This window comes from Rhinopithecus bieti, unplaced genomic scaffold (assembly GCF_001698545.2).
Source record: "Rhinopithecus bieti isolate Rb0 unplaced genomic scaffold, ASM169854v2 scaffold_1058, whole genome shotgun sequence".
Taxonomy (NCBI): domain Eukaryota; kingdom Metazoa; phylum Chordata; class Mammalia; order Primates; family Cercopithecidae; genus Rhinopithecus; species Rhinopithecus bieti.
The window spans coordinates 1436261-1460743 of NW_016803341.1; the positions used below are offsets into that span (position 1 = coordinate 1436261).

Genomic DNA, 24483 nt, shown 5'->3' on the forward strand with positions numbered 1-24483 from the left:
AAAAAAAAAAAAAAAAAAAAAGAGTTGGGTAGAAGTACCTAATAATTGTATGAGTTTGTCTAAATTTCTTAAGTTCATTGAGTCTTAGTTTATTTATGTACAAGAAAAGAATAATACCAATTTTGGGGGGGTAATTGTGAGGATTACATAAATATATCAAGTGCCTAAGTGTAGCACATCTGGTGTGTAGTATTTCCCAAGAGATGGCAGTTTCTTAACCTTTTCTCTGATTTCTGATCTGCTATGCTGTCTCTGGGCATCTCTTTTAGTCTTGCTTCATTCATTCACTCTATTCCCACTCTCACTGTTGAAAAGCTATAGAGTCTCACACCTTTTTTTGTTTGTTTTCATTTTTTGTTGGTTTTCTTTTAACTTTTAGGTTTAGGAGTATACAGGCAGGTTTGTTATATAGGTATACTCATATCATGAGGGTTTGGTGTACAGATTATCTCGTCACCCAGGTAGTAAGCATAGTGCCTGATAGGTATTTTTTCTGATCTCTCACTTTTCTCATCTTCCACCCTCAAGCAGGCCCTAGCATCTGTTATTCCCCTCTTTGTGACCATGTGTTCTCTTTATTTAGCTCCTGCTTATAAGTGAGAACCTGAGGCATTTGGTTTTCTGTTCCTGCTTTAGTTTGCTAAGTATAAAGGTCTCCAGTGCCTTCCATGTTGCTGCAAAGAACATGATCTCATTCTTTCTTTATGGCTGTGTAGTATTCCGTGGTGTATAGGTACCTAATTTTTTAATTCAGTCTACTGTTGATGGGCATTTTGGTTTATTCCATGACTTTGCTATTGTGAATAGTGCTGCAGTGAGCATACGTGTGCATGTATCTTTATGGTAGAACAATTTATATTCATTTGGTTATATATTCAATAGTAGGATTGCTGGGTTGATGGGTACTCTGTTTTTAGTTCTTTGAGGAATCACCACACTGCTTTCCACGATGGCTGAACTAATTTACACTCTGACCAGCAGTGTATAAGTGTTCTTTCTCTGCAACCTTGCCAGCATCTGTTTTTTTTTTAATGTTTTTTTTTTTTTTTTCTAATAGCCATTCTGAATGGTATGAGATGATATCTCCTTTTGGTTTTGATTTACATTTCTCTAATGATTGGTGATATTGAGCATTTTGTCATATGCTTGTTGGCCACATGTATGACTTCTTTTGAATAGTGGCTGTTTATGTCCTTTGCCTACTTTTTAAGGGGTTTTGTTTGTTTATTTGCTTGTACATTTGTTTAAGTTCCTTATAGATTGTGGATATCAGACCTTTGTCAGATGCATAGTTTGTAAATATTTTCTTCCATTCTGTAGGTTTTCTGTTTTCTCTATTGATAGTTTATTTTGCTGTGCAGAAGCTCTTAGGTTTAATTCGATCCCATTTTTCAGTTTTTGCTTTTGTTGCAATTGCTTTTAGGGTCTTCGTCATGAAATCTTTGCCAGTTCCCTTGTCCAGAAAGGTGTTTACTAGGTTATCTTCCAAGGTTTTTATAGATTTAGGTTTTACATTTAAGTCTTTAATCCATCTTGTGTTGATTTTTGTATATGGCATAAGGAAGGAGTCTGATTCCAATCTTCTATATATGGCTACTCTGCTTAAAAGCTCCTTGAGCTAATAAACAACTTCAGCAAAGTTTCAGGATACAAAATCAATGTACAAAAATCAGTAGCATTCCTGTACATCAATAGCATCCAATAGCACCAAAGTGGAGAGCTAAATCAGGAACCCAATCCACATCAATAGCATCCAATAGCACCAAAGTGGAGAGCTAAATCAGGAACCCAATCCCATTCACAATTGCCACAAAAAGAATAAAATACCTGGAAATACAGCTAACCAGGGACATGAAAGAACTCTACAATGAGAAGTATAAAACACTGCTCAAATAAATCAGAGATGACACAAAAAATGGTAAAACATTCCATATTCCTGAGTAGGAAGATGCAATATAGTTAAAATGGCGATACTGCTCAAAGCAATTTACAGATTCATTGCTGCTCCTATCAAACTATCAATAACATTCTTCATAGAACTAGAAATTAACTATTTAAAAATTTATATAGAACCAAAAAAGACTCTGAATAGCCAAGGCAATCCTAAGCAAAAAGAACAAAGCTGGAGACATCACGTTACCTGACTTCAAACTATACCACAGGGCTACAGTAGCCGAAACAGCATGGTACTGGTGTAAAAACAGACACATAGGCCAATGGAATAAAAACAGACACATAGACCAATGGAATGGAATAGAGAGCCCAGAAATAATTCCACACACTTACAACTATCTGATCTTCAACAAAGTTGACAAAAGCAAGCCATGGGGAATAATGTTCAGTAAGTTGTGCTGGTCTCACACGTTTGTCCCCTCTGAAAGTTCACAGTGGGCATAGCCTGACCATTATGTTGAACCCTGTTTTTCTTTGGAGGTGCCTGTCTTAGGTCTCTAGTGGGTTTAATTAAAACCAAGTAATTTAATGTGGATTTCTTTTATGATATGACTTTTCTCTTTAGAATTTGTTTTTGCCTCGATTATATCTGTTCTACTTGATCTCTAAATTAACTCGTTTGTTGTTTTAAATTATCCAGAGTGTGGCCCATCAGAAAATACAGATGAAACCATAAAGATGAGGAAAATGTATAGTCTGTGTGCTAAAATAGGTCATCATTATTTTTTATGCTACAAATAAGATTTTAGTCAAATAAATACAAATTTAGAAAATATTCAATTCCACAAAGTAATCAAAGACATAAAATCCATAAAATATCTTTTGTTTAATTAGTAGAAAAATTAGCAGAAAAACTTATAAAAGTGTTGGTGATTATGCAATGAAGTAATACTCTACGAAATATCTAGGGACAATGTAAATCAGAACATACCATAAGCAGAGTCATTTAACCAGATATTTGGGAGTCTAGCTTTCACTTGTGTTTGTCTTTACATACAAGCATATGCATTATGGATCACAGTCTTCATACCCCTCATCCTAGTAGCTTCAAAAAGTAATTCCAAAGAAATTATCCAAAGTATATAAAATTATGTAAGTTTTAAAATGTATTATGATATTTTTTGTTTATAGTTTTTCTGTTTAAAGCCTGCTAGAATCATACTGACCCAGTATAACATATGAAAAAACATATAAAATGGACACTGTAGTCATGCTCTTGCATTTTCATGATCTCTTACTAGAACTGACTTACTGTGTTTCTACTAGCCAAAACAAAAAGAAAGAAAGAAAAAGAAATAACCTAAATATCCAGCATAAGAGGAATGGCCAAATAAATTGTGGTATACTTCCAAAAAGGAATACTATGGAACAATTAAAGGAATAAACTACAACTAGATGCAATACACTTCAAAATTTTCACATTCATAATATTCAACTGAAAAAGGAAGTTGCAGAAGGACCTACATAATATTATAGAAAGTTTCAAAATATGTAAAATAATACAACGTATTGTTTCTGGTTATATACTTGTCATAATAGTACTTTTAAAAAACAAATGGGATGCCTAATACCAATAATGGTCATCTCTGGGGAGTGGGAGGAAAATGATTTAGGAGGTCACACAGGGGCTTGAACTGTATTTGTAATGTTTAGGGGATACATAAGTATTCATCTTATGATTCTGTATTTTTCTGTATGGCTGAAAGATTTTATAATTTCAAAAAAGAAGGATGATTCACTAAATTGATCAGAGTCTTTTAAAACATATATCATCCTGTCTTTTGAAAAGATGATAAATAACAGATATGAAATTTATATAATTCACTAAATGTTAGAGTCTTTGAATCTTTTAAAGAAGACACTAAAAAATATTAATTTTAAAAATCCAAATAATTTTCAAAATTGACCTAGAGTTTATATTCATAAATCCTCAGTATTTTCTAAGAAAACAAAATGCATCCCCTCAATTATTTTTTTCAGGTAATCTTTTGTTTTAAATAATTATTTTCTTTTCTTTTTTTTTTTTTTTTTTTTTTTTTTTTTTTGAGACGGAGTCTCACTCTGTCCCCCGGCTGGAGTACAGTGGCGTGATCTTGGCTTACTGCAAGCTCCACCTCCCAGGTTCATGCCATTCTCCTGCCTCAGCCTCCCAAGTAGCTGGGACTACAGAAGCCCACCACCACGCCTGGCTAATTTTTTGTATTTTTAGTAGAGACGGAGTTTGATGGGGTTTCACCGTGTTAGCCAGGATAGTCTCGATCTCCGGACCTCGTGATCCACCCACCTCGGCCTCCCAAAGTGCTGGGATTACAGGCGTGAGCCACTGCGCGTGGCCATTATTTTCATTTTATATGTGTTAAATCATAAAGCAGTAAACACTGTTTCTAGATACAGTAGGGATTATTGTTCACATTTGATTTTTAAGAATTTTTTAACTTGGAAGGAAGTTTCTGAAATTTATTCTCTGTAGAATATTGTATTCTACAATATTGTAGAATATTGTTTCTTACTTAAGATTTCAAATATTGTTTGTCTGCTTTCAATTTAGAAAAGAAGTAATTCTTGATTAAATAACTGGGCTTTGTGAATTTCACCTTAGTGTTACAGCTACTGATGGTGATGGAGCTATTATATAAGATGATTGCCATCAGATGTTAATTCCAAGATTATTTGAATGGAAGGGTATTATGATGACGAGAACCTTAGGGAAATTCCTAATCGAAAAAAAAGTGATTTTAAGTTTTGTTGAAATTTTATTTTAATTTATGTTAGATTCATTAACTTTATGATTTACAATCTTGTATTTCAGGGAAAGGTGGCCCAGACAGCGTGTATGTCAGCTTGCAAGCATTTAGCTACATCCTTGATGCAACTTTTGTTGGAAGCTGAAGTGCGGCAGCTTACCTTGGGAGCATTACAGCAGTTCAACTTGGACGTCAGAGAATGTGAACGTAAGACAATGACCATCCCTGTGCTTGTTTGTCTTACCAGCAAACTCATTTCTGTGGGGAGAAAAATGTTTTAGGTGTTTAGGGTCCTTGTTCCTAATGGAGTCAAAGAATACCTAGATAACAGAGATAACTTATAGAACATCTAGAAATAGAGTATATCAGCAAGCTAATTTGAACTCCCAGAAGTGCTTAGACCCATATTTAAAACAGAAGATCTCTAGCTACAAGGAAGTTTGCAATCTATAGGGTGATATAAGGGAGGTGTGCATTTAATAGACACTAAAGAAAACCCAATTGGTCCAAAGGCTTCAAAAGAATGTAGCTTCTATTCTAACACCTTTCTTCTAATATTCTATTTAAAAACTAGCTACATCTTATATGCAAACTCTTGTTAGTCTAAAGAACAAATGGTGTGTGCATTAATTAGTCAGAAATGCTTTCTATTATAAGAAATAAAAAACTTAGAGTGGCTTAAACAAATAAATTTTATTTTTCTAGAAGGCAGACAGTTGCTGTATTGGTTTAGTTGCTTAGTGATGTCATTATGGACCCAGGCTCTTTCGTTTCTCCTCCTTTGGTATAATTAGAGTGTGAACTCTTCATTTTCATATATATTACTGTCAGAAGAGACCCACATTCAAGACAGGAAATGGACCAGCCTTCACCTATTCCTTTTATTAAGAAAATAAGAACCTTTTAAGGAGATCCCTGACAAACTTTCCTATATGTCTCATTGAACAAAACACTGCCATATGATCACTTCCAGCTCTATGGGAGGCTGGGGGATTGAGTATCTGACAAAGTGAAGTAGAAGCATCATTATTGGCATAGTTGACTCATCATAAATCATCTACTCGAAGTTGAATGCAAAATTAGGCTTTGATTAGGAAAGAATGAAGAGCTGTCAGTGAGAAATGAAAATGAACAAGAAATGATATGACTCTTGGAATTTTTTTTATTCTAAGAAAATTAAACTAATGGGAAATTATATGAGTCTGCTCACACCCTTGGCCCACATTTTTATTTTACTACTTACTGGTTTCCTTTGCTTGACTTTTGATATGTGGAAATTAAGGTTTTATTGGCAATGCTATTTTTAATTTAAAAAGGCATTAATAGGACTTCCAGTTATAGCCATCACAGAGTAAAAGATATTAAAGTTACCCTTTTGCCATAAACAATTATAAAATTGAATGAACTACATGAAGCAACCCTATTCATGCATTTGACAGAAGACATAAAAAGGCAGTGATACTTCAAAGAAAGGGAAACACATAAGGTAATCTTGCCATTCTTCCCATTTTTCTGTCTGGGAACACTGTCTAAACAGTAACATAGGAAAGTAGAGCCCAAACAAAAGCAGTGTTTTACAAAGAAAACACAAAAGCAAAATCCCAGAGACTGGCTTATAGGGCTGGTGTGACAGCTGGGATTGGTGGAGCAAGGTACCAGAGAGCAAGGAGTTGTTCAAAGAAGTAGTTCTATTAATCAGCACTGGAGAGCCCTTGAGTCTTTGGTAAAAAATTTAGTAGCCATGTGCAGAGTGAAACTCTGTGAGGCTTGGCAAAGAACAGCCACTGGACGTCTGTGAGATGAATAAGGGTGCCAAAGGTCACTGGAAACATACACAGAAACATTGGAATTCTGACCAACCAGAATGGAAGAGTCCAGCTAAACATCTTTTGCATTCAGTAAGACCCCAGAAGATGATGTCTTAAGAGTGCTACTCAAAGCTCTAGAGGAGGAGCTCCTCTGTTTTTTTTTTTCTTAATTGTATATGTTCATCATGTACACTTGTTTTGAAATATATATACATTGTGGAATGGCTAAATTGAGCTAGTTAATATATGTATTACTTCATATACTTTTTTGGGTGGTTAAAAAAACAAAGTCTCCTTTCTTAGCAATTTTCAAGATTTCAGTACATTGTTATTAACTAGTGTCACAATGTTGTATAATAGATCTCTTGCACTTATTTCTCCTAACTGAAATTTTATATTATTTGATCAATATGACTCAACTTCTGTGAGTTCATTGGCAGCCACCATTCTGCTGTCTACTTCTATGAGTTCAACTTTTGTAGATTCCATGTATAGGTGAGGTTATGCCCTATTTGTCTTTCTGTGCCTTTTCTTACTTAACATTAGGTCCTCCAGGTTCATCCATGTTGTCACAAATGACAGGATTTCCATCTTTTTAAAGTCTGAATAATATTCCATATTTTATTGTCTATTTATATTACATTTTCTTTAGGCATTCCTCCACTGATGTACATTTAGATTGATTCCATATCTTGGCTATTGTGATAATGCTACATTGAACATAGGAATGCAGATATCTTTTTGGCAAACTGATTTCATCTTCTCTGAATATATACTCAGTAATGGGATTGTTGAATCATATGGTAGCTGTATACTTTAAAACTAGTTGAGGAATTCCCATACTGTTTTTCTTAATGGCTGTACTAGTTTACATTTCCACCAATAATGCACAAGGATTTCCTTTTTTTTTCACATCCTTTTCAACACTTGTTATTTCTTGTCATTTTGATAGTAGCTATTCTATTAGGTATGAATTGATGTGTCATTATGGTTTTAATTTGCCTTTCCCTGATAATTAGTGATTCCGAGCATCTTTTCATATTCCTGTTGGCCATATGCATATCTTCTTTTGAGAAATGTTCATTCAGGTCCTTTACCCATTTTTTAATCGAGTTATTTTTCTTGCTGTTTAGTGTGAGTTTTTGACATATTTTGAATATTAACCCCAAAAGCTTCTCTTGACCCTAACAATTTCACAAGATAAAGTGACTCTGCCGATAAAAAAAACAAAAAAAAACAAAAAAAAAACAGCCTTTCAACAAAACTCAACAGCCTTTGAAGGATGAGGAAGAAAAGACAATTCCACACTCTCAAGCACATAGCATACACAGTTTTACAGCTTTTTGCTTGTGACTCTGAGGCAAGGCCATAAAGAATGGTGCTGCCTCCATCTTGGCTGCTGTGTAAAAAGTCTAGCTATGCTGAGGCTTCCAAGCTTGAAGAAACTTAAGCAAGCTCAAAATTTGACACGCAGAGAAGCAAGAAAATGTTATCTGTAACAGAAGAAAAGATAGACAATAGAAATAGATCCACTGATGGCACATATGTTGGAAATTTCAGACAGGGGCTTAAAATAATTTAGTATAGTCAGTAATTTAAGAGATAAGATGGACATAGTACATAACTGGGTTCAGAGTTTCTCAGGTTTGAGAAACAGTATTAACACACTAATTTAAATAGCTCAAAAAACTTTAGCAAGATAAATACAAAGAAAGCTACACTGAGACACATTGTAATCAGATTGCTAAATAAACTATAATAAAGAGAAAAATTTTAAAGCAGCCAAAGAAGAAAAGGCGTATTACATAATGAAGAACAGTGATAAGAACTACAGCCAGCTTACCAGAAACAGTGCAAACCAGAAGGTAGTAGAATATCTGTAAAGTCCTGAAAGAAAAACAAAACAAAACTTGTCAATGAAAACTCTGTATCTTGTGAAAATATCCTTCAAAAATAAACGGAAAATAAAGACATTTTCAGATAAACAGTAGTTGAATTTGTCACCAGATTTGCACTACACAAATGTAAAAGGTAGTTTTTCAGGTTAAATGGAAATGATACTATATGTCACCCCAGATCTATAATATAGATTACATTGTTCAAAGATGTCTGCAACAGTATCTCCCTTACCACATTTTTTTCTAGAACCTTGAGACTACTTCATTACGAAATGGCATCTAATTCCCCTCCCCTTGAATCTGGGAAAGCTTGTGAGTTGACTGTAACCAACAGAATGTGGCAGAAGTGGCCCTTTGTGACTCTGAGGCAAGGCCATAAAGAATGGTGCTGCCTCCAGCTTGGCTGCTGTGTAAAAAGTCTAGCTATGCTGAGGCTTCCAAGCTTGAAGAAACTTAAGCAAGCTCATGTGGAAAGACCACAGGAAGAAGGCTTGAGCCTATCTTAACAGGTGCCTAGCTAATTTCTAGCTGTCTCATTTCCACCTTTACTGTTTTCTTTCTTCTGCTTACTTCTCGTTTATTTGCTCTTCTTTTGTTAGTTTCTTTTGGGTAGAAACTTAAATAATTTATTTGAGATTTTCTTCTTTTCTAATATGAGCATTTTAGTATTAGAAATTATTGTCTAAGTATTATTTCAGCCACAGTATACAAATTTTGATGTGTCATGTTTTAATTTTTATTCATTTCAGTATTTTCAAATTGCTTTTGTGTTTTACCTATGGGTTATTAAGAAATGTGTTACTTCCCAAATATTTAGAAAATTTTTAGATCTGTTAATACTTCTGTTTTAGGTTTCTAGTCTACTTTCATTTTGATCAGAGAGCATACTTCATATAATTTCAGTTCTTCTAAATTTGCTGAGACTTGTTTTATGACCCAGTATATGGTCTAGTCAAATGTTCCGTTTGCACTTAGAAAGAATGTGTTTTCTGCTGTTACTGCGTGGAGTAGCCTATAGACATCACATGGGTAAAGTTGATTGACAGTGTTATTCAAATCTCCTGTATTCATACTGACTTTCTTTGTAGTTGGTTTATTAATTACTGAGAAGAGTTGAAATCTCCAGTTATATTTATCAATATCAATCCTGTCAGTTTCCATTCTATCAGGTTAATGCATTTTGAAGCTCTGTTATTGGGTGCATACTACTTAGAACTGATATTTCCCGATGATGCACTGGTTATTGTTATGATGAAATGACCCTGTTTATCCCTAGTAATATGTGTTATTTGAAAAAAATATACTTTTTGTGATACTGGTATTGACCCACTCAACTTCCTTATGACTTTGTTGTGTTTGCATAAATATATCCATTTCTATCTTTATCTTTTTTGCTTTTTTTTTTTTTTTTTTTTTTTTTTGGAGAGGCTGGAGTGCAGTGGTGCGATCTCCGCTAACTGCAAGCTCCGCCTCCCAGATTCACGCCATTCTCCTGCCTCAGCCTTCTCCTGCCTCAGCCTGTAGCTGGGACTACAGGCGCTTGCCACTACGCCCGGATAATTTTTTTGTATTTTTAGTAGAGACAGGGTTTCACCGTGTTAGCCAGGATGGTCTCGATTTCCTGACCTTGTGATCCGCCTTTCTCGGCCTCCAAAAATGCTGGGATTACAGGCGTGAGCCACTGCGCCCGGCCAGGTTTTGCTTTTTTATTCAATATGAGAATCTTTTATTTTTAATTGGGTTGTTAGGTGACTTATATTGAATGTAATTTTTTAATTTTTGTAGGTACATAGTGGGTATATATATTTATGGAGTACATGAAATATTTTGATACAGGCATGCAATGTGTAATAATCACATTGTGAAAAATGGAATATCTGTCTCCTTAAGCATTTATCATTTGTGTTACAATCTAATTTACTCTTTTAGTTATTTTAAAATGTACAATTAAATTATTTTGACTGTGAAAAATGGAATATCTGTCTCCTTAAGCATTTATCATTTGTGTTACAATCTAATTTACTCTTTTAGTTATTTTAAAATGTACAATTAAATTATTTTGACTGTTGCCACCCCCTTGTGCTAATATTAGGTCTTATTCATTTTTCTAAGTGTTTTGTACTCATTAACCATCCCTACTTCACCTCTCAACACTCTGCTTCCTGGCCTCTGATAACCGTCCTTCAACTCTCTATCTTCATGAGTTTAATTGTTTTGATTTTTAGATCCTACATATAAGTCAGAACATGCAATGTTTGTCTTTCTGTGTCTCGTTTAACACTTATCATAATGACCTCCAGTTCATTAAAATGACAGGATCACTGTTACAAATGACAGGATTTTTTTTTTTTAATGGCTGAATAGTACTCCATTGTGTGTAAGTACCATCAACAGATTGTCCATAAATCTGTTGATGGACAATTAGGTTGCTTCCAAATCTTGGCTATTGTGAATGGTGCTGCAAGAAATATGAGTGTGCAGATATAAAATCTCTTTGGTATACTGATTTTCTTTCATTTGAATAAATACCCAGCAGTGGGATTGCTGGATCTGGATCTTATGATATCTGTATTTTTACTTTTTTCAGGAACTTCCAAATTATTCTCCATAGTGGATTTTTTTCTTTTTTGGAGACAGGGTCTCACTCTGGAGGCACAGGCTATACAGTGGCGTGACTTGGCTTACTGCAATTGTTGCCTCCCAGGCTTAAATGATTCTAGTGCTTCAGCCTCCTGTGTACCTGGAATTACAGGTGTATGCCACTATGCCTGGATAATTTTTGTAATTTTTAGTAGAGATGGGATTTCGCCATGTTGCCCAGGTTGGTCTCAAACTCCAGACCTCTTATGATCCACTCGCCTCAGCCTTCCAAAGTATTGGGATTACAGGAGTGAGCCACCACACTGTCTCCATAGTGGTTATACTAATTCACATTCACAACAACAGTATATGAGAGTTTCCTTTTCTCCACATCCTTTCCAGCATTTGTTATTGCCTGTCTTTTGGATAAAAGACATTTTAACTGGAGTGAAGTGCTATGTCATTGTAATTTTGATTTACATTTGCCTGATGGTCAATTATGTTGAGCACCTTTTCATATACCTGTTTGCCATTTGTGTGTGTTCTTTTGAGAAATGGTTATTCAATTCTTTTGCTCATTTTTAAATTGGATTATTAGTTTTTTTTCCTATAGAGTGTTTTATCTCCTTATATATTTGGGTTATTAATTCCTTGTCGGATGGTATGCAAATATTTTCTACTATTCTGTGGGTTGTCTCTTCACTTTGTTGATTATTTCCTTTGCTGTGCATAAACTTTTTAACTTGATGTGATCCCATTTGTCCATTTTTGCTTTAGTTTCCTGTGCTTATGAGGTATTAATTAAGAAATGTCTACCCAGGCTGGGCACAGTGGCTCATGCCTGTAATCCTAGCACTTTGGGAGGCTGAGGCGGATGGATCACTCGATGTCAGGAGTTCCAGACCAGTCAGGCAAATATGGTGAAACCCCGTGTCTACTAAAAACACAAAAATTAACTGACCATGGTGGCACACGCCTATAATCCCAGCTACTGGAGAGGCTGAGGCCGGAGAATTGCTTGAACCTGGGAGGTAGAGGTTGCAGTGAGCTGAGATTGCACCATTGCACTCCAGCCTGGGCATTGCAGTGAGACTCCATCTCAAAAAAAGAAATGTCTGCCCAGACTGATATCCTGAAGAGTTTCCCTAATGTTTTCTTGTAGTCCTTTCTTAGTTTGACGTCTTAGATTTAAGTCTTTAATTCATTTTGATTTGCTTTTTATATATGGCAAGAGGTAGGGGTCTAGTTTCATTATTTTGCATATGGATTTCTAGTTTTCCCACCATAATTCATTGAAGAGACTGTCTTTTCCCCAGTGTGTGTTCCTTTTTTGAGACAGAGTCTTGCTCTGTCACCCAGGCTGGAGTACAGTGGTGCAATCTTGGCTCACTGTAACTTCTGCCTCCTGGGTTCAAGCAATTCTCCTGCCTCAGCCTCCTGAGCAGCTGGGACTACAGGCACGTGCCACCACACCTGGCTATTTTTTTGTGTTTTTAGTAGAGACAGGGTTTCACCGTGTTAGCCAGGATGCTTTCTATCTCCTGACCTCATGATCCGCCCACCTTGGCCTCCCAAAGTGCTGGGATTACAGGTGTGAGCTACCACACACCATGCCCAGCCAGTGTGTGTTCTTGACATCTTTGTCTAAAAGGAATTTACTCTAGGTATGTGGATTTTTTTCTGGGTTCTCTATTCTGTTCCATTGGTCTGTGTGTCTGTTTTAATGCCGGTACCATGCTGTTTTTATTACTATAGCTCTGTAATATGATTTGAAGTTAGGTAATATGATTCTTCCAGTTCTGTTCTTTTTGCTCAGGATATCTTTGGCCATTCTGGGTCTTTTGTGGTTCCATATAAATTTTCTGATTGTTTCTTCTATTTCTGTAAAGAATGTCATTGGTACTTTGATAGGAATTTCATTGACCCTGTAGATTGCTTTGGGTAATATGGGCATTTTAACAATATTGAGTCTTCCAATCCATGACCATGCAATATCTTTGCATTTTTTTGTATGTGTCCTCTTTAATTTCTTTCATCAGTATTTTACAGTTTGTAAGATCTTTTACTTCTTTGGCTAAGTAAATTCCTAGGTATTTAATTTTATTTGTGGCTATTACAAAGGGGATTACTTTTTTATTTCTTCTTCAGATTGTTCACTGTTGGCATATAGAACTGCTACTGATTTTTGTACACTGATTTTGTATCCTGCAACTTTATTGAATTTATCAATTCTAATCATTTTTTTTTTTGGTGGAGGCTTTAGGTTTTGTAAATATAATATATCATCTCCACACAAGGATAATTTGACCTCTTCCTTTTTGAGTTGGATGACCCTTTTTTCTTTTTCTTGCTTAATTGCTCTATAGGACTTTCAATACTATGTTGAATAACAATGGTGAAAGTAGGCATCCTAGTTGTGTTTCACTTCTTAGAGAAAAAGCTTTTGGTTTTTCTCCATTCAGTATGATACTAGCTGTGGATCTGTCATACATGGCTTTCATTTTGTTGAGGTAATGTTAACACCCAGATTTTTTAGGGTTTTTATCAGGAAGGGATGTTGAATTTTATCAAATGTTTTCCAGCATCAGTTGGAATGATCATATGGTTCTTGTCCTCCATTCCCTTCGTATGTTGTATCACATTGATTGACTTGTGTATGTTGAACCATCCTTGCATCTGTGGGATAAATCCCACTTGGTCATGATGAATGATATTTTTAATGTATTGTTGAATTCAGTTTGCTAGTATTTTGTTGAGAATTTTTGTGTCAATATTCATCACAGATATTGGCATGTAGTTTTCTTTTTTGATGTGTCTTTGATTTTAGTATCAGGGTAATACTGACCTTGTAGAATGAGTTTGGAAGTATTCCTTCCTCCTCTATTTTTCAGAACAGTTTGAGTAGGATTACTATTAGTTCTTCTTTAGATGTTTGATAGAATTCTGCAGTGAATTGGGTCCCAGGCTTGTCTTTACTGGGATACTTTTTATTATGGTTTCAATCTTGTTACTTGTTATTGGTTTGTGTTCTAGGGCCTGAAATGGGGGCCTCATGACTCTGCCTAGTGCTCTATCCTACTGTGGCTGAGCTGGTATCTAAGACACATGACAGAGTCCTCTTTTTTTTATTTTATTTTATTTATTTATTTTTTATTATACTTTAAGTTCTACGGTACATGTGTATAACGTGCAGGTTTGTTACATATGTATACTTGTGCCATGTTGGTGTGCTGCACCCATCAACTCGTCAGCACCCATCAATTCATCATTTATATCAGGTATAACTCCCAATGCAATCCCTCCCCCCTCCCCATGATAGGCCCCGATGTGTGATGTTCCCCTTATTCTGCTCTTCTTAAGCAGAAGGAAGGACTCATTTTCTAGCTATGAGCTGCACTGCCTGGGGTTGGAAGAGAGGTGGCGCAAGCATTCCCTTAGCTGCCCTGGCTGGGTTACTGCCCAGGTCACATACCACCCTAATCCTCTGGCTCTGAGCCCAGCCCAACACTAAGAGTTGCCTTAGCGTTGCATTCCTTGTGTCCTAGACTGTCTTTCAAGTTTACTTAGGACCCCAGAGCACTTTGGCCTGTGGTGATGAGGCTTGCTGAGAACTCAAGTTCTGACCTCGGGAATGGATGATTCTCCTTTGGCTAGGTCTGGTCCAAATGTTCCCTCCACGTGTGGGTTCTGACAGCCCAGCCAGCACAACTTTTTTCTCCACTGTGACAGGGCAGGACTGAGGTCAATATAAAGTCCCCCAGTTGCTGCACTCTCCCTTCCCCAAGAGCACAAACTCTCCAGGCCATTCAGCCACTGCCAGGGGCTGGGGGAGGGGTGGCGTCAGCAATACAAGATTGTCTTTCTGCCCATCTTCAATGCCTTTTTTAGCGATATGATGTAAAAATATAGGTAGGGTTATTACTCACCTGATTTTTGATTCTTGTGCCAGTGCTTTTCTGTCTGCAGATAGTTGTTAAAATTTGGTGTTCCTGCAGGGGTGGGGTTGGGGAGGGGGGATCAGACAAATGATGTAATCTTACATTCTACTATCTTGTTCCACTTCCTGAATGTAATTTTCAGTATGCTTGGGCTTAAATCTATCATCTTGCTGTTCATTTTCTATTTCCTTTTTCATACTTTGTTCATTTTCTTCTTTCATTGCTTTTTTTTTTTTTTTTAGATTAACTAGTGCTTTTATAGTTTATTAGCTCAAACTCTTTATTTTATATTTTAGTTTTTGTTCCTGGATTTACAATACACATCTTTAACACAGAATACCTTAAAATAATATTATGCCATTTTGCATTAATGTAAGAATCTTACAAAAGTATTGTTCTTCTTCTGTCTACTGTCCTTTGTGCTATTGTTGTTATACATATTACTTCTATATAGTCTATAAACCCCACAGTACATTAGTACTGCATCTTTACTTTAAACACTCGTTTATTTTATAAAATGTCTAGAAATGATTAATATATATCTCATAATTACCCATGTGTTTACTATATTTTGCATTCTTCATATCTTTGTGCAGATTCAGATTTCTATCTGATATCATTTTTATTCTACTGAGGAGCTTCCTTCAATGTACATTATAGTACAATTCCACTTATGTTAAATTCTCTAAACTTTTTTTTTCTGGTAAAATCTTCAGAAATATATTTTCACTGTATAATGAATTCTAGGTTAACAGGGTTGTTTTTTTCTTTCAACATTTTAAAGAGTTCTAAGTATTTTCTTTTGATTGATACGGTTTCTGATGATAAGTTTTTTGTTATCTTCATTTCTTTGTACAAATTATGTCCCATTTTCTCTACTTTTTTGAGATTTTCATCACTGGTTCTCAGCAATTTCATTAGACTGTGTCTTTTCTGTGGGATTCTTTAGGTTAATTCTGTTTAGAATTCATTGAATTTGGACATGCGAGTTTATACCTTTTATTAAATTTGAGAAGGCTTTTGCCATTATTTCTTTGAATATCTTTTCTATCTCTCCTTTTTGTCTGAAACTTCCTTTACATGTATTTTAGACCACTTCACATTGTCCTGTAAGTTACTGATATTCTGTTTATTTTCTTTTCAATCTTCTTTTCTTCTTTATGCACTTCACTTTGAATGCTCTCTATTGATGTCTTCGAGTTCTTTGAACTTTCCTTTTGCAATATCTAATCTGCTGCTTATCTGTTTTCAATGTATTTGTCATTTGAGGTGTTTTTTTTTCACTTTTATGTGAACTCCATTTGGTTCTTTTTTTTTATTATTATTATACTTTAAGTTCTAGGGTACATGTGCATAACATGCAGGTTTGTTACATATGTATACTTGTGCCATGTGGGTGTGCTGTACCCATCAACTCGTCAGCACCCATCAATTCGTCATTTACATCAGGTATAACTCCCAGTTATTGCTTTCTTCATAATATTCCTGTTCCTCTACCTTGTTAACACATGGAACATTCTTGTAATAGCTATGTAACAGTCCTGTTCTACCAGTTCCATCATGTGTATATTTTCCAGGTTATTGATATTGTTCACCTGATTATAGGTCATATTGTCCTGTTTCTTTGCATCCTGGTCATTGTTTACGGGATTCCTGAAATTTTACATTTCATATTGTTGGATGCTGTATTTTGTTGTATTCCTTTAAATAATATTATATTTTGTTCTGACGTAGATTTTGGTTATTCGCAATTGGATTCTTTCGATACTTTCTCTTAAGTATATAGCGGGTCCATAGCAGCTTTTTGTCTAGGTCTAATTTGTCACCACTTCTAAAGCAGTACCCTTGGGAGAATTCTGCTTGATGCTTTGGATAGCTCAGAGGTCTTTAAACTCTGGCTGGTGGAAACACAAAATATGGTCATCCCTGTAAGACTTTCACAAATTCTTATCCTTTTCATTTCTAATGGTTCTTTCTCCAGCCTTTGGTAATTGCCTACTATACATACACAAATTAGTACTCCACCAAATACCAAAAGGACCCTTCTGTAATTTTCCTGGATGCTCTCTTTTGCAGCATCCTCCTTTCTGATACTCAGTCCTGTAAATAATTGTTGCCTTGAACTCCTGGGCTCTAGTTTCTGACTTTTCACCTTAGTAAGACAACCATGTTCTGTTTCAGTTCTCTCCCTTTGCCTGCTTTGTAGCACAGCCTGGAAGCTGCCTCTAGGGTAGCTTGCCTCCCTTGCTCTCCTGCTCTCAGTATCATTATGTCTGTGGGATCATAATTCTGCATTACCTCTTGTCCAGTATCTAAAACCATTTTTTCAGACTCCTTGTACAGTTTTCCAGGTTTCCAGGATGTTTTTACACTGGAAAGATTAGTGCTGTGCCTATTAGTTTATCATAATCAGTAGCAGAAACAAGTGAATACTTTTCAAGATTTTTAGGTATTTTTTTTTTAAGTGAAAGTAATATCTATTCATTGTGGAAAATGGTGGGGAAAAAAAAAAAAGTATAGGAAGAAAATGAAAACTACCCTAATCTTACCATTCAGAAATAAGCACACTCCCATGCCTTTCATCTAGACATGGTAATATACAATAGCAACAGAACCATTTCTAGAAGTTGCCCGCCACATTCCTTGCATCTAATTAGCCAAAATTGTTTCACATTCCTCTGTCTTAATCAGTTATTTAGTAGGAGATTGAAAACATAATGATAGGCTAAACCAATCAAAATTATTCTTGAGATGAGAATGAAGTCATCCTTTTCTGAACTTTGAGGAAAAAGTAGAAGCTCATTCTCTTACAAAGAAAGGAAGGAAAGGGCTTTGGTGTAGGCAATCAACCAATACCACTGGTTAAATAACAAAGTCTGGTGAATTTTGGGGAATGACCAACTACAAGACTGCATTTTTGACAGAGATAAGAGATAAACAGGGATGAAGGATGATAAAGCTAAAATATATGCACTTTCAGTAGGAGTGATGATGGACTGGGAGAAGCACTGAAGAGTAAGAATAATGACCATCTTAAGGCCTGATTTTGAATGAGCAGCTTCTTCTTGAGAGAGCTGTAGGAGAATCTGCATCCTTAATGCAGAGCCAGCTTTCAGTTAAGACTAAAAGAGCATTTAATGAAAAGGTGGAAACACAACAGAGTTTGTTAACCATGTAAAAGAGGTTCCAGAGAGCCAATATCTTATCTGAAAAGCCATTTGGTATTTGTAATAACCTTTCAGACTTAAAATCAAATTGAAGCCAACATTTGAAGGGCATGACAGTCCACGAATAACCATAATATCAGCACTGAAAATTTTTTTCTTCATATATTGTGGAGCCACTAAGGTTCATTGATTTAGAATTTAATGTTTCATTCCTGATTGGCAGTAATTTGTCTGTCAAGAAACTTTTCATGGACATTTATTTTACTTTAAAAGAAAGAATTCTATTCTGTGTCTTTCCCTATACCACCCCCCTCATTTTTTTTTCTTTAATGCTCAGTGGTCTATAAAAAAATCTTAAAGAAATGATACATAAAATTCAAGTAACTATACAGAGGCGTGTAAAAGCAGTCCCAAATGACAAGATAATTAACACTTATATCTTTCTACCCAGTGGTTTGTGCATGAGGTATTTTCCCTTTTTGTCTGTGAGTCCTTGGAAGAACTGTATAGGTCCTAAAAGAAATCAAACTCTGGGCAAGATAAAATGTGAATATACCTTGAATGTTTCTGAATATGAGGTCAGGTCTGCCATTTTCTTAGGTCCCAAATGCATAGAGGTGTTATTATGCACTACCAAGAGCCTGAGACATTCAGCTAGGATAATGTAGTCATTAAGAATATAGATTTTAGAGTCACTTCAACAGAATGGTTCTGGTTCCCACTTACTTTTAGTGTTACCATATGTAAATTATTTAACCCCTTACAACTCCATTTATGAGGTAGGAATAATAATAGTACTGAATATTATAAAGATGAGAGGGTTTGGATTAAATGAGACAATACATGAAAGGCTATATTTCATTGTGTGGTAAAGCACTAAGTATGCACTAATTATTAGCTGCTCCTATTTTTGTCATCACCGTCATCATCAGTAGCAGCAGTTAGCAAATCTGCTAATTCATATTAAGCATATCCAGCATGTCTCAGAAGGTCTTTTGCAGAGTACTTGAAACTTTGTCACAGTTTGTGACAGGTTTAATTTGGTATAATACATTGATTTTGCTTCTTGGTAGTTGTCTGTGAAACTCCTATGGCTGTCCTGAAAGGTATGATCCAGAACTGATGATTTTCTAATTCTCAGCTTGATTATTTTACAAACAATTAGTCAGTTCAGCTCTTTTCTACAGATGGTAACTACTGCTTAGGGTGCCATTATGTAACAGGAGTATTATTGTTAGGTAATTCTTGCTGACAGGCTACCAAACCAAATAACTCTAAGGTGGAAGTCACAAAATTTACTAGGTGTGATGAAGTCATCACTTTTCCTTTAAAAATTGATAATGACCTCTATGTTTTTCTGCTTTGTGTGGATTTCATCTTAGATCTCTGTATGTTTGTATGTTTTATATTTGGTTTTAAACATTAGAGCACTGGATCCTGGCAGAGAAACCGAGATGTAAACACCAGCAGGTGTTGATTGCCTACTAGCTTCTAGATCTAACTTAAGCTATTGTATCTCTCGTGCACTAGGATGTTCAGTCTATGTCTGGGTTTGGAATTTCCTATGCTTTCTCTTCGTATATTCAAAATGAGGAAGTCTAGATTCATATTCCAGCTCAACCACTTGTTACCAACATTAATTCAGTAATCTGCTCATTCAGTCAGCAAATATAATTTGGGCACCACTCTATGCAAAATACTATGGTTGGAGGCTGGAGATGAGAAATCATGGATTTTAAATAGGAGGGTGACTCTATTAGATTTGTATTTTCAGAAAGAACTTGCATTTCGCAGTAGCCTCAGAGACTAGTTAGAAGGCTATTGCAGTAATCTACGGTAGAGATGATTTGGTACCCTCAGTATATATTTGTATGATAATTCAAGCCACGAGAATGAATGAATCAATTCATTTAACCTCTCAGAACCCATCAATAAGCTAGAAATACTAATTCCTGCTGTATTTGTCTCACATTATTGTTATAAAGTCAAATGAGATAATATATACAAAATCATTTGAAACAGCCATGGAAATGTTATTTGTTATAATTTGTTATAATTATCATTTCTTTATCTATATGCCTTTATGTGTTTTCATTCATATTTCCACTAATTTATGGTCTACAATGTTAAACATTTTCAGTTTTCAATTATCTGCATAGCTCCCTAAATTATTCAAAAGATTGGTACATTAAAAATATAATTAAACCAAATCCAGGACACATTTCTTTGCAAAGAAATACAGCAACAATTGCATCTTTTTAAATGTAATGTAATCCATCATTTCCCAGGACCCCTGAATCTTTTTGACAGTATAAACTGGATCCATGAACAGGAGGGATAGAATGCATCTTACCACATTCTCTCAGATCTTGATGGTCAATTAAATATGCTTTGGTTTAATTCTTTTGAAAGGGCACAAGGGCTTCTAAAGCCTTCCATATCACCATTCTTATCATAATAACCCTCACTCTACAGGTAAGGAAACCAATATAGAGATTTTGCCTAAACACAGAATTTAGGGAAACGGCTTCAGAGTAAATTATTGGTCTCACTGAGTCTATTGTGATATATACTAGCGGCAGAACAGCATTTACTACTTAACCTCCTCACTCTGATTGAAAGATCACATCATCCCTGAAGAATTTATTTTATCTCAAAGTCAGTATCCAATAGTTCCTGAAAAGTTTGAAAGTTTCCATCTCTTTGTATATATTCACAAAAATAAATGGCTACAGGTTTGTGATATAGCTGACTCTACGCTGGCTCAGGTGTGAGATGTTTTCATGAATATTAACCAGGCAGTCCTTAATAGACTTGCTTGTGGTTTTGTCACTGGGACATCAGAACTAAAGAATCTTTATAAAGAGATCTCACTGAACCCTAGGTACCAGGCATCAACAACTACCAATTGGCATAACTCTGCCTACTTCATTTTGTTTTCTCCACTACTTGAGCCCAGCTATCCTTGCCTCTCCAGTTCCATATACTTAATTATCCACCTTTGGTCTGAGATTCCCTCACAGGGCTTCAGGCATTCCATTATCAATCTCTTCCTAATGTGTGGAAAAGGGAATAGTGGAGAGTCCTGAGGACCCTGGTGAGAAACACAGGGCAAGCATATATGACAGATCCACACCAGCATTTTTCTTTTGCAGCCTTTCAAGTTTATATTATGCAAAGGGACCTTTACATCAGCAAACTGTGAAAGTAACTACTAGTTACTACGTTAAATCAAGCTTCTCCAGTGAGATGTCCTAAAGTAATTAAGTTGTCAATCAAAATTACGTTTAATCGTTCTTGAAGAAGTAGTGCAAAATGGACAACCACACAGTTTTCCTTGTTTTTGCTGAGTTTACCTAGAAAACTCTTACATTTCCTTCTGGATATAATTCCTTTCTTCTCTACTTTTATTTTTTCTTTTTAACCTTAACACATGTTGTATGTAGATCCTAGTCACAAGACAAGATTCTGTAAGGGACAGAGCATAGCAGAGCAAAGTGCTTCTCTTCTCTGGGAATGGGGTTGCAGTAGAAAGTATTTTGGAGAAGAATAAGGGATCGAGGTTCCATGATTTCTTTTTTTTTTTGAGATGGAGTCTTGCTCTGTTGCCCAGGCTGGAGTGCGGTGGCGAGATCTCGGCTCACTGTAAGCTCCGCCTCCTGGGTTCACGCTATTCTCCTGAGGTTCCATGATTTCTTTTACTATCCTTGCATTTATCAAGAAAATATGATGGGATTATGAAGGCAACAGAAACTTGAAATCAACTTATTTGATTTTCAGCTTACTCAGCTATCCAGCTGCAGAAGGAAGGGGATTATTGCAATAGAGCTTCATTATAGTTCTGTGTTTCCTTAGATTCCTGAGACGGGCATTCTAGGAAGGATGAGAATTGGCCTCATTTTTATCTTAAGTTACCCAGTGTTGTTAAAAGTGATCACTTGGCTTGTATTCCTCAATTTCTTTAAATTGATAAATGGCAGCAGACACTAGTCCTCCATAGCTTCTCCCTCAGTGGGAACATAGTCATAAGTGACTTAAGATAATACCTTAATTATGAGCTTGGCTGCCATGTTCCACAGACTGTTGGCTTTCCATCCTGGGAAATGAAGTTGTACTATAAAAATGTATCTGAGAAGTCCAGGTGCAGTGGCTCACGCCTGTAATTTTAGCACTTTGGGAGGCTGAGGCAGGCAGATCATTTGAGCTCAGGAGTTTAAGACCAGCCAGGCCAACATGATGAAACCCTGTTTCTACCAAAAATACAAAAATTGGCTGGGCGTAGTGGCACATGCTTGTGGTCCCAGCTACGTGGGAGGCTGAGGTGGGTGGATTGCTTGAGTCTGGGAGGTGGAGGTTGCGGTGAGCTGAGATTGCGCCACTACACTCCAGTTTGGGTGACAGAGCAAGACTCCATCTGAAACAAACAAACAAACAAAAAATCTGAGACTGGTTAATTTATAAAGAAAAGAGGTTTATTTGGCTTATGGCTCTGCAAGCTGTACAAGAAGCATGGTGCCAGCAGATCCTTTTGGTGAGGGCCTCAGTAAGCTTCTAGTCATGGTGGATAGGGAAGGGGGAGCAGGCAGAACACATGGCAAGAGAATGAGCAAGAGAAGTGGGGGAGGAGCCTTGCTCTTTTAAACAGCAAGCTCTCACATAAACTCATTACTGTGGGGAGGGCACCAAGCCATTTATAAGGGCTCTGCACCCATGACCCAAACACCTCCCACTAGGCCTCACCTTCAGCATTGAGAATCATGTTTCAACATAAGATTTGGAGGGGACAAATATACAAACAGAAATATACAAACAAATTTACATATCAGAAGGGAAGTCTCAATCTCCTTTCCCTATCATTAGTTAGCAGGAATTTCCCTGCTAACTAATTCCAAACATTCTACTTTCTCTTTTGTTTGGCAGCTCATTCCCTAATAATAATCTGTCTTAATTAGAGTATGTGTATTTGCAACTGTCTTAGTCCATTTGTCCTGCTATAACAAAATGCTTGGGACTAGGTAATTTATAAATAATAGAAATTTATTTCCTACAGTTCTAGAGGCTGGAAGTTTAAGATCAAGGTATTGTCAGGTTTAGTGTCTGGTGAGGGCCTGAAAACTTCTTCCAAGATGGTGCCGTATTGCTGCATCCTCTGGAGGGTTCAAATGCTGTAATCTCACAAAGTAGAAGGGGTAGAAGGGCAAAAAGGGCCTAGGTAGTTTCCTTCATTCCTTTTGTAAGATTACCAATCCCATTCATGATGGCTGAGCCCTTATACCCTAATCACCTCCTAAGAACTTTACCTCTTAATCCTGTTGCATTGAAGATTAAATTTCACCATGAATTTTAGAGTGGACACTAACATTCAAACAATAGAGCAAGGAGCAAAAATCTATTCAAACCAGTTCAAGAATAGAGGAGGGCTTATTTTAAATATACTTATTTCATAGAGTCTAAGAAAAAGGTAAACAGTAGATTAGTTAGGGCAAGGATCTTGTCGCCCCACTCAGTCCTATCTCCTTCGGACTTAGCATAGTGCCTGCCATATGGTACATTAATAATAAATATTTTTTGAGTGAGTAAATATGATACGATTAGCAATTACTTCAGTTTCTAGATCTGTTTGGTCGGCTCTGAAGATGGGAGGGAGTTAAGGTAGGAAGTAGCTTGGGATAGATACCACGAGATGTGAATAATAGGGAAAACTGGGATGTGGTTGCAATCTTAAGGAATATTCTCTTAGCATGGTGTGCAACTGGAGAGTCAGTGAATGGCAATTTTGGTACATACATCCTACCACAAACTTGGATGGATTATAAAGCCATATTTACCACCAACAGTCAATTCTTAATATGCCAGCAATATTACACATAATAATTAAAATCTTAGGTGATGGAAATAGATAGATTCCTTTAAAACCTGGATCTTCAATGTAGTAGTTTGGGCATACTCAACTTCTAGAAACCTTATTTTTTTCATTTGTAAAATGAAATTATATTTGTACCTATCTCATAGACATGTGATGACTAAATGAATAATTGCTATTGTAAATGCTCAGTAATTGTTAGCAGCCATCATCATCATTGGAAAGAGTACTGGGCTGGAGGTCATTGTATTATAACCTCAATTTTGCCAATGGCTAAGTATAGTCTTGGTCTTGGGTATTCATTAAACCTTGTTTGGGCTTTGGGCTCCTCATTTACAAAATGAGAAAGGTGGTCTAGGTGATGTCTGAATTTCCATTTAGTTCCAAGATATTAAGATTTATTATGAGAAGGGGAAATCATGTGGTTAGCTTTATGTCTGTGGAGAGTTGTTGTAAGTATTAAATGAGACAATGCATGTGAAATGCTTTACAGATGACAGAACATAAATACATACTGTAATTATTAGATAAA

The 24483-nt window shown here is 36.0% G+C and overlaps 1 protein-coding gene across 3 annotated transcripts in view; it reads left to right on the forward strand.

Annotated features, from left to right (window-relative positions):
- EXOC6B (exocyst complex component 6B) overlaps positions 1-24483 on the forward strand; it is a 713614-nt gene that overhangs the window by 497215 nt on the left and 191916 nt on the right. For all 3 annotated transcript variants that reach the window (XM_017876764.1, XM_017876771.1, XM_017876776.1), the window contains exon 19: positions 4763-4904. In XM_017876764.1, coding sequence (XP_017732253.1) covers positions 4763-4904 — 142 coding nt within the window. The remainder of the gene's footprint in view (positions 1-4762; positions 4905-24483) is intronic.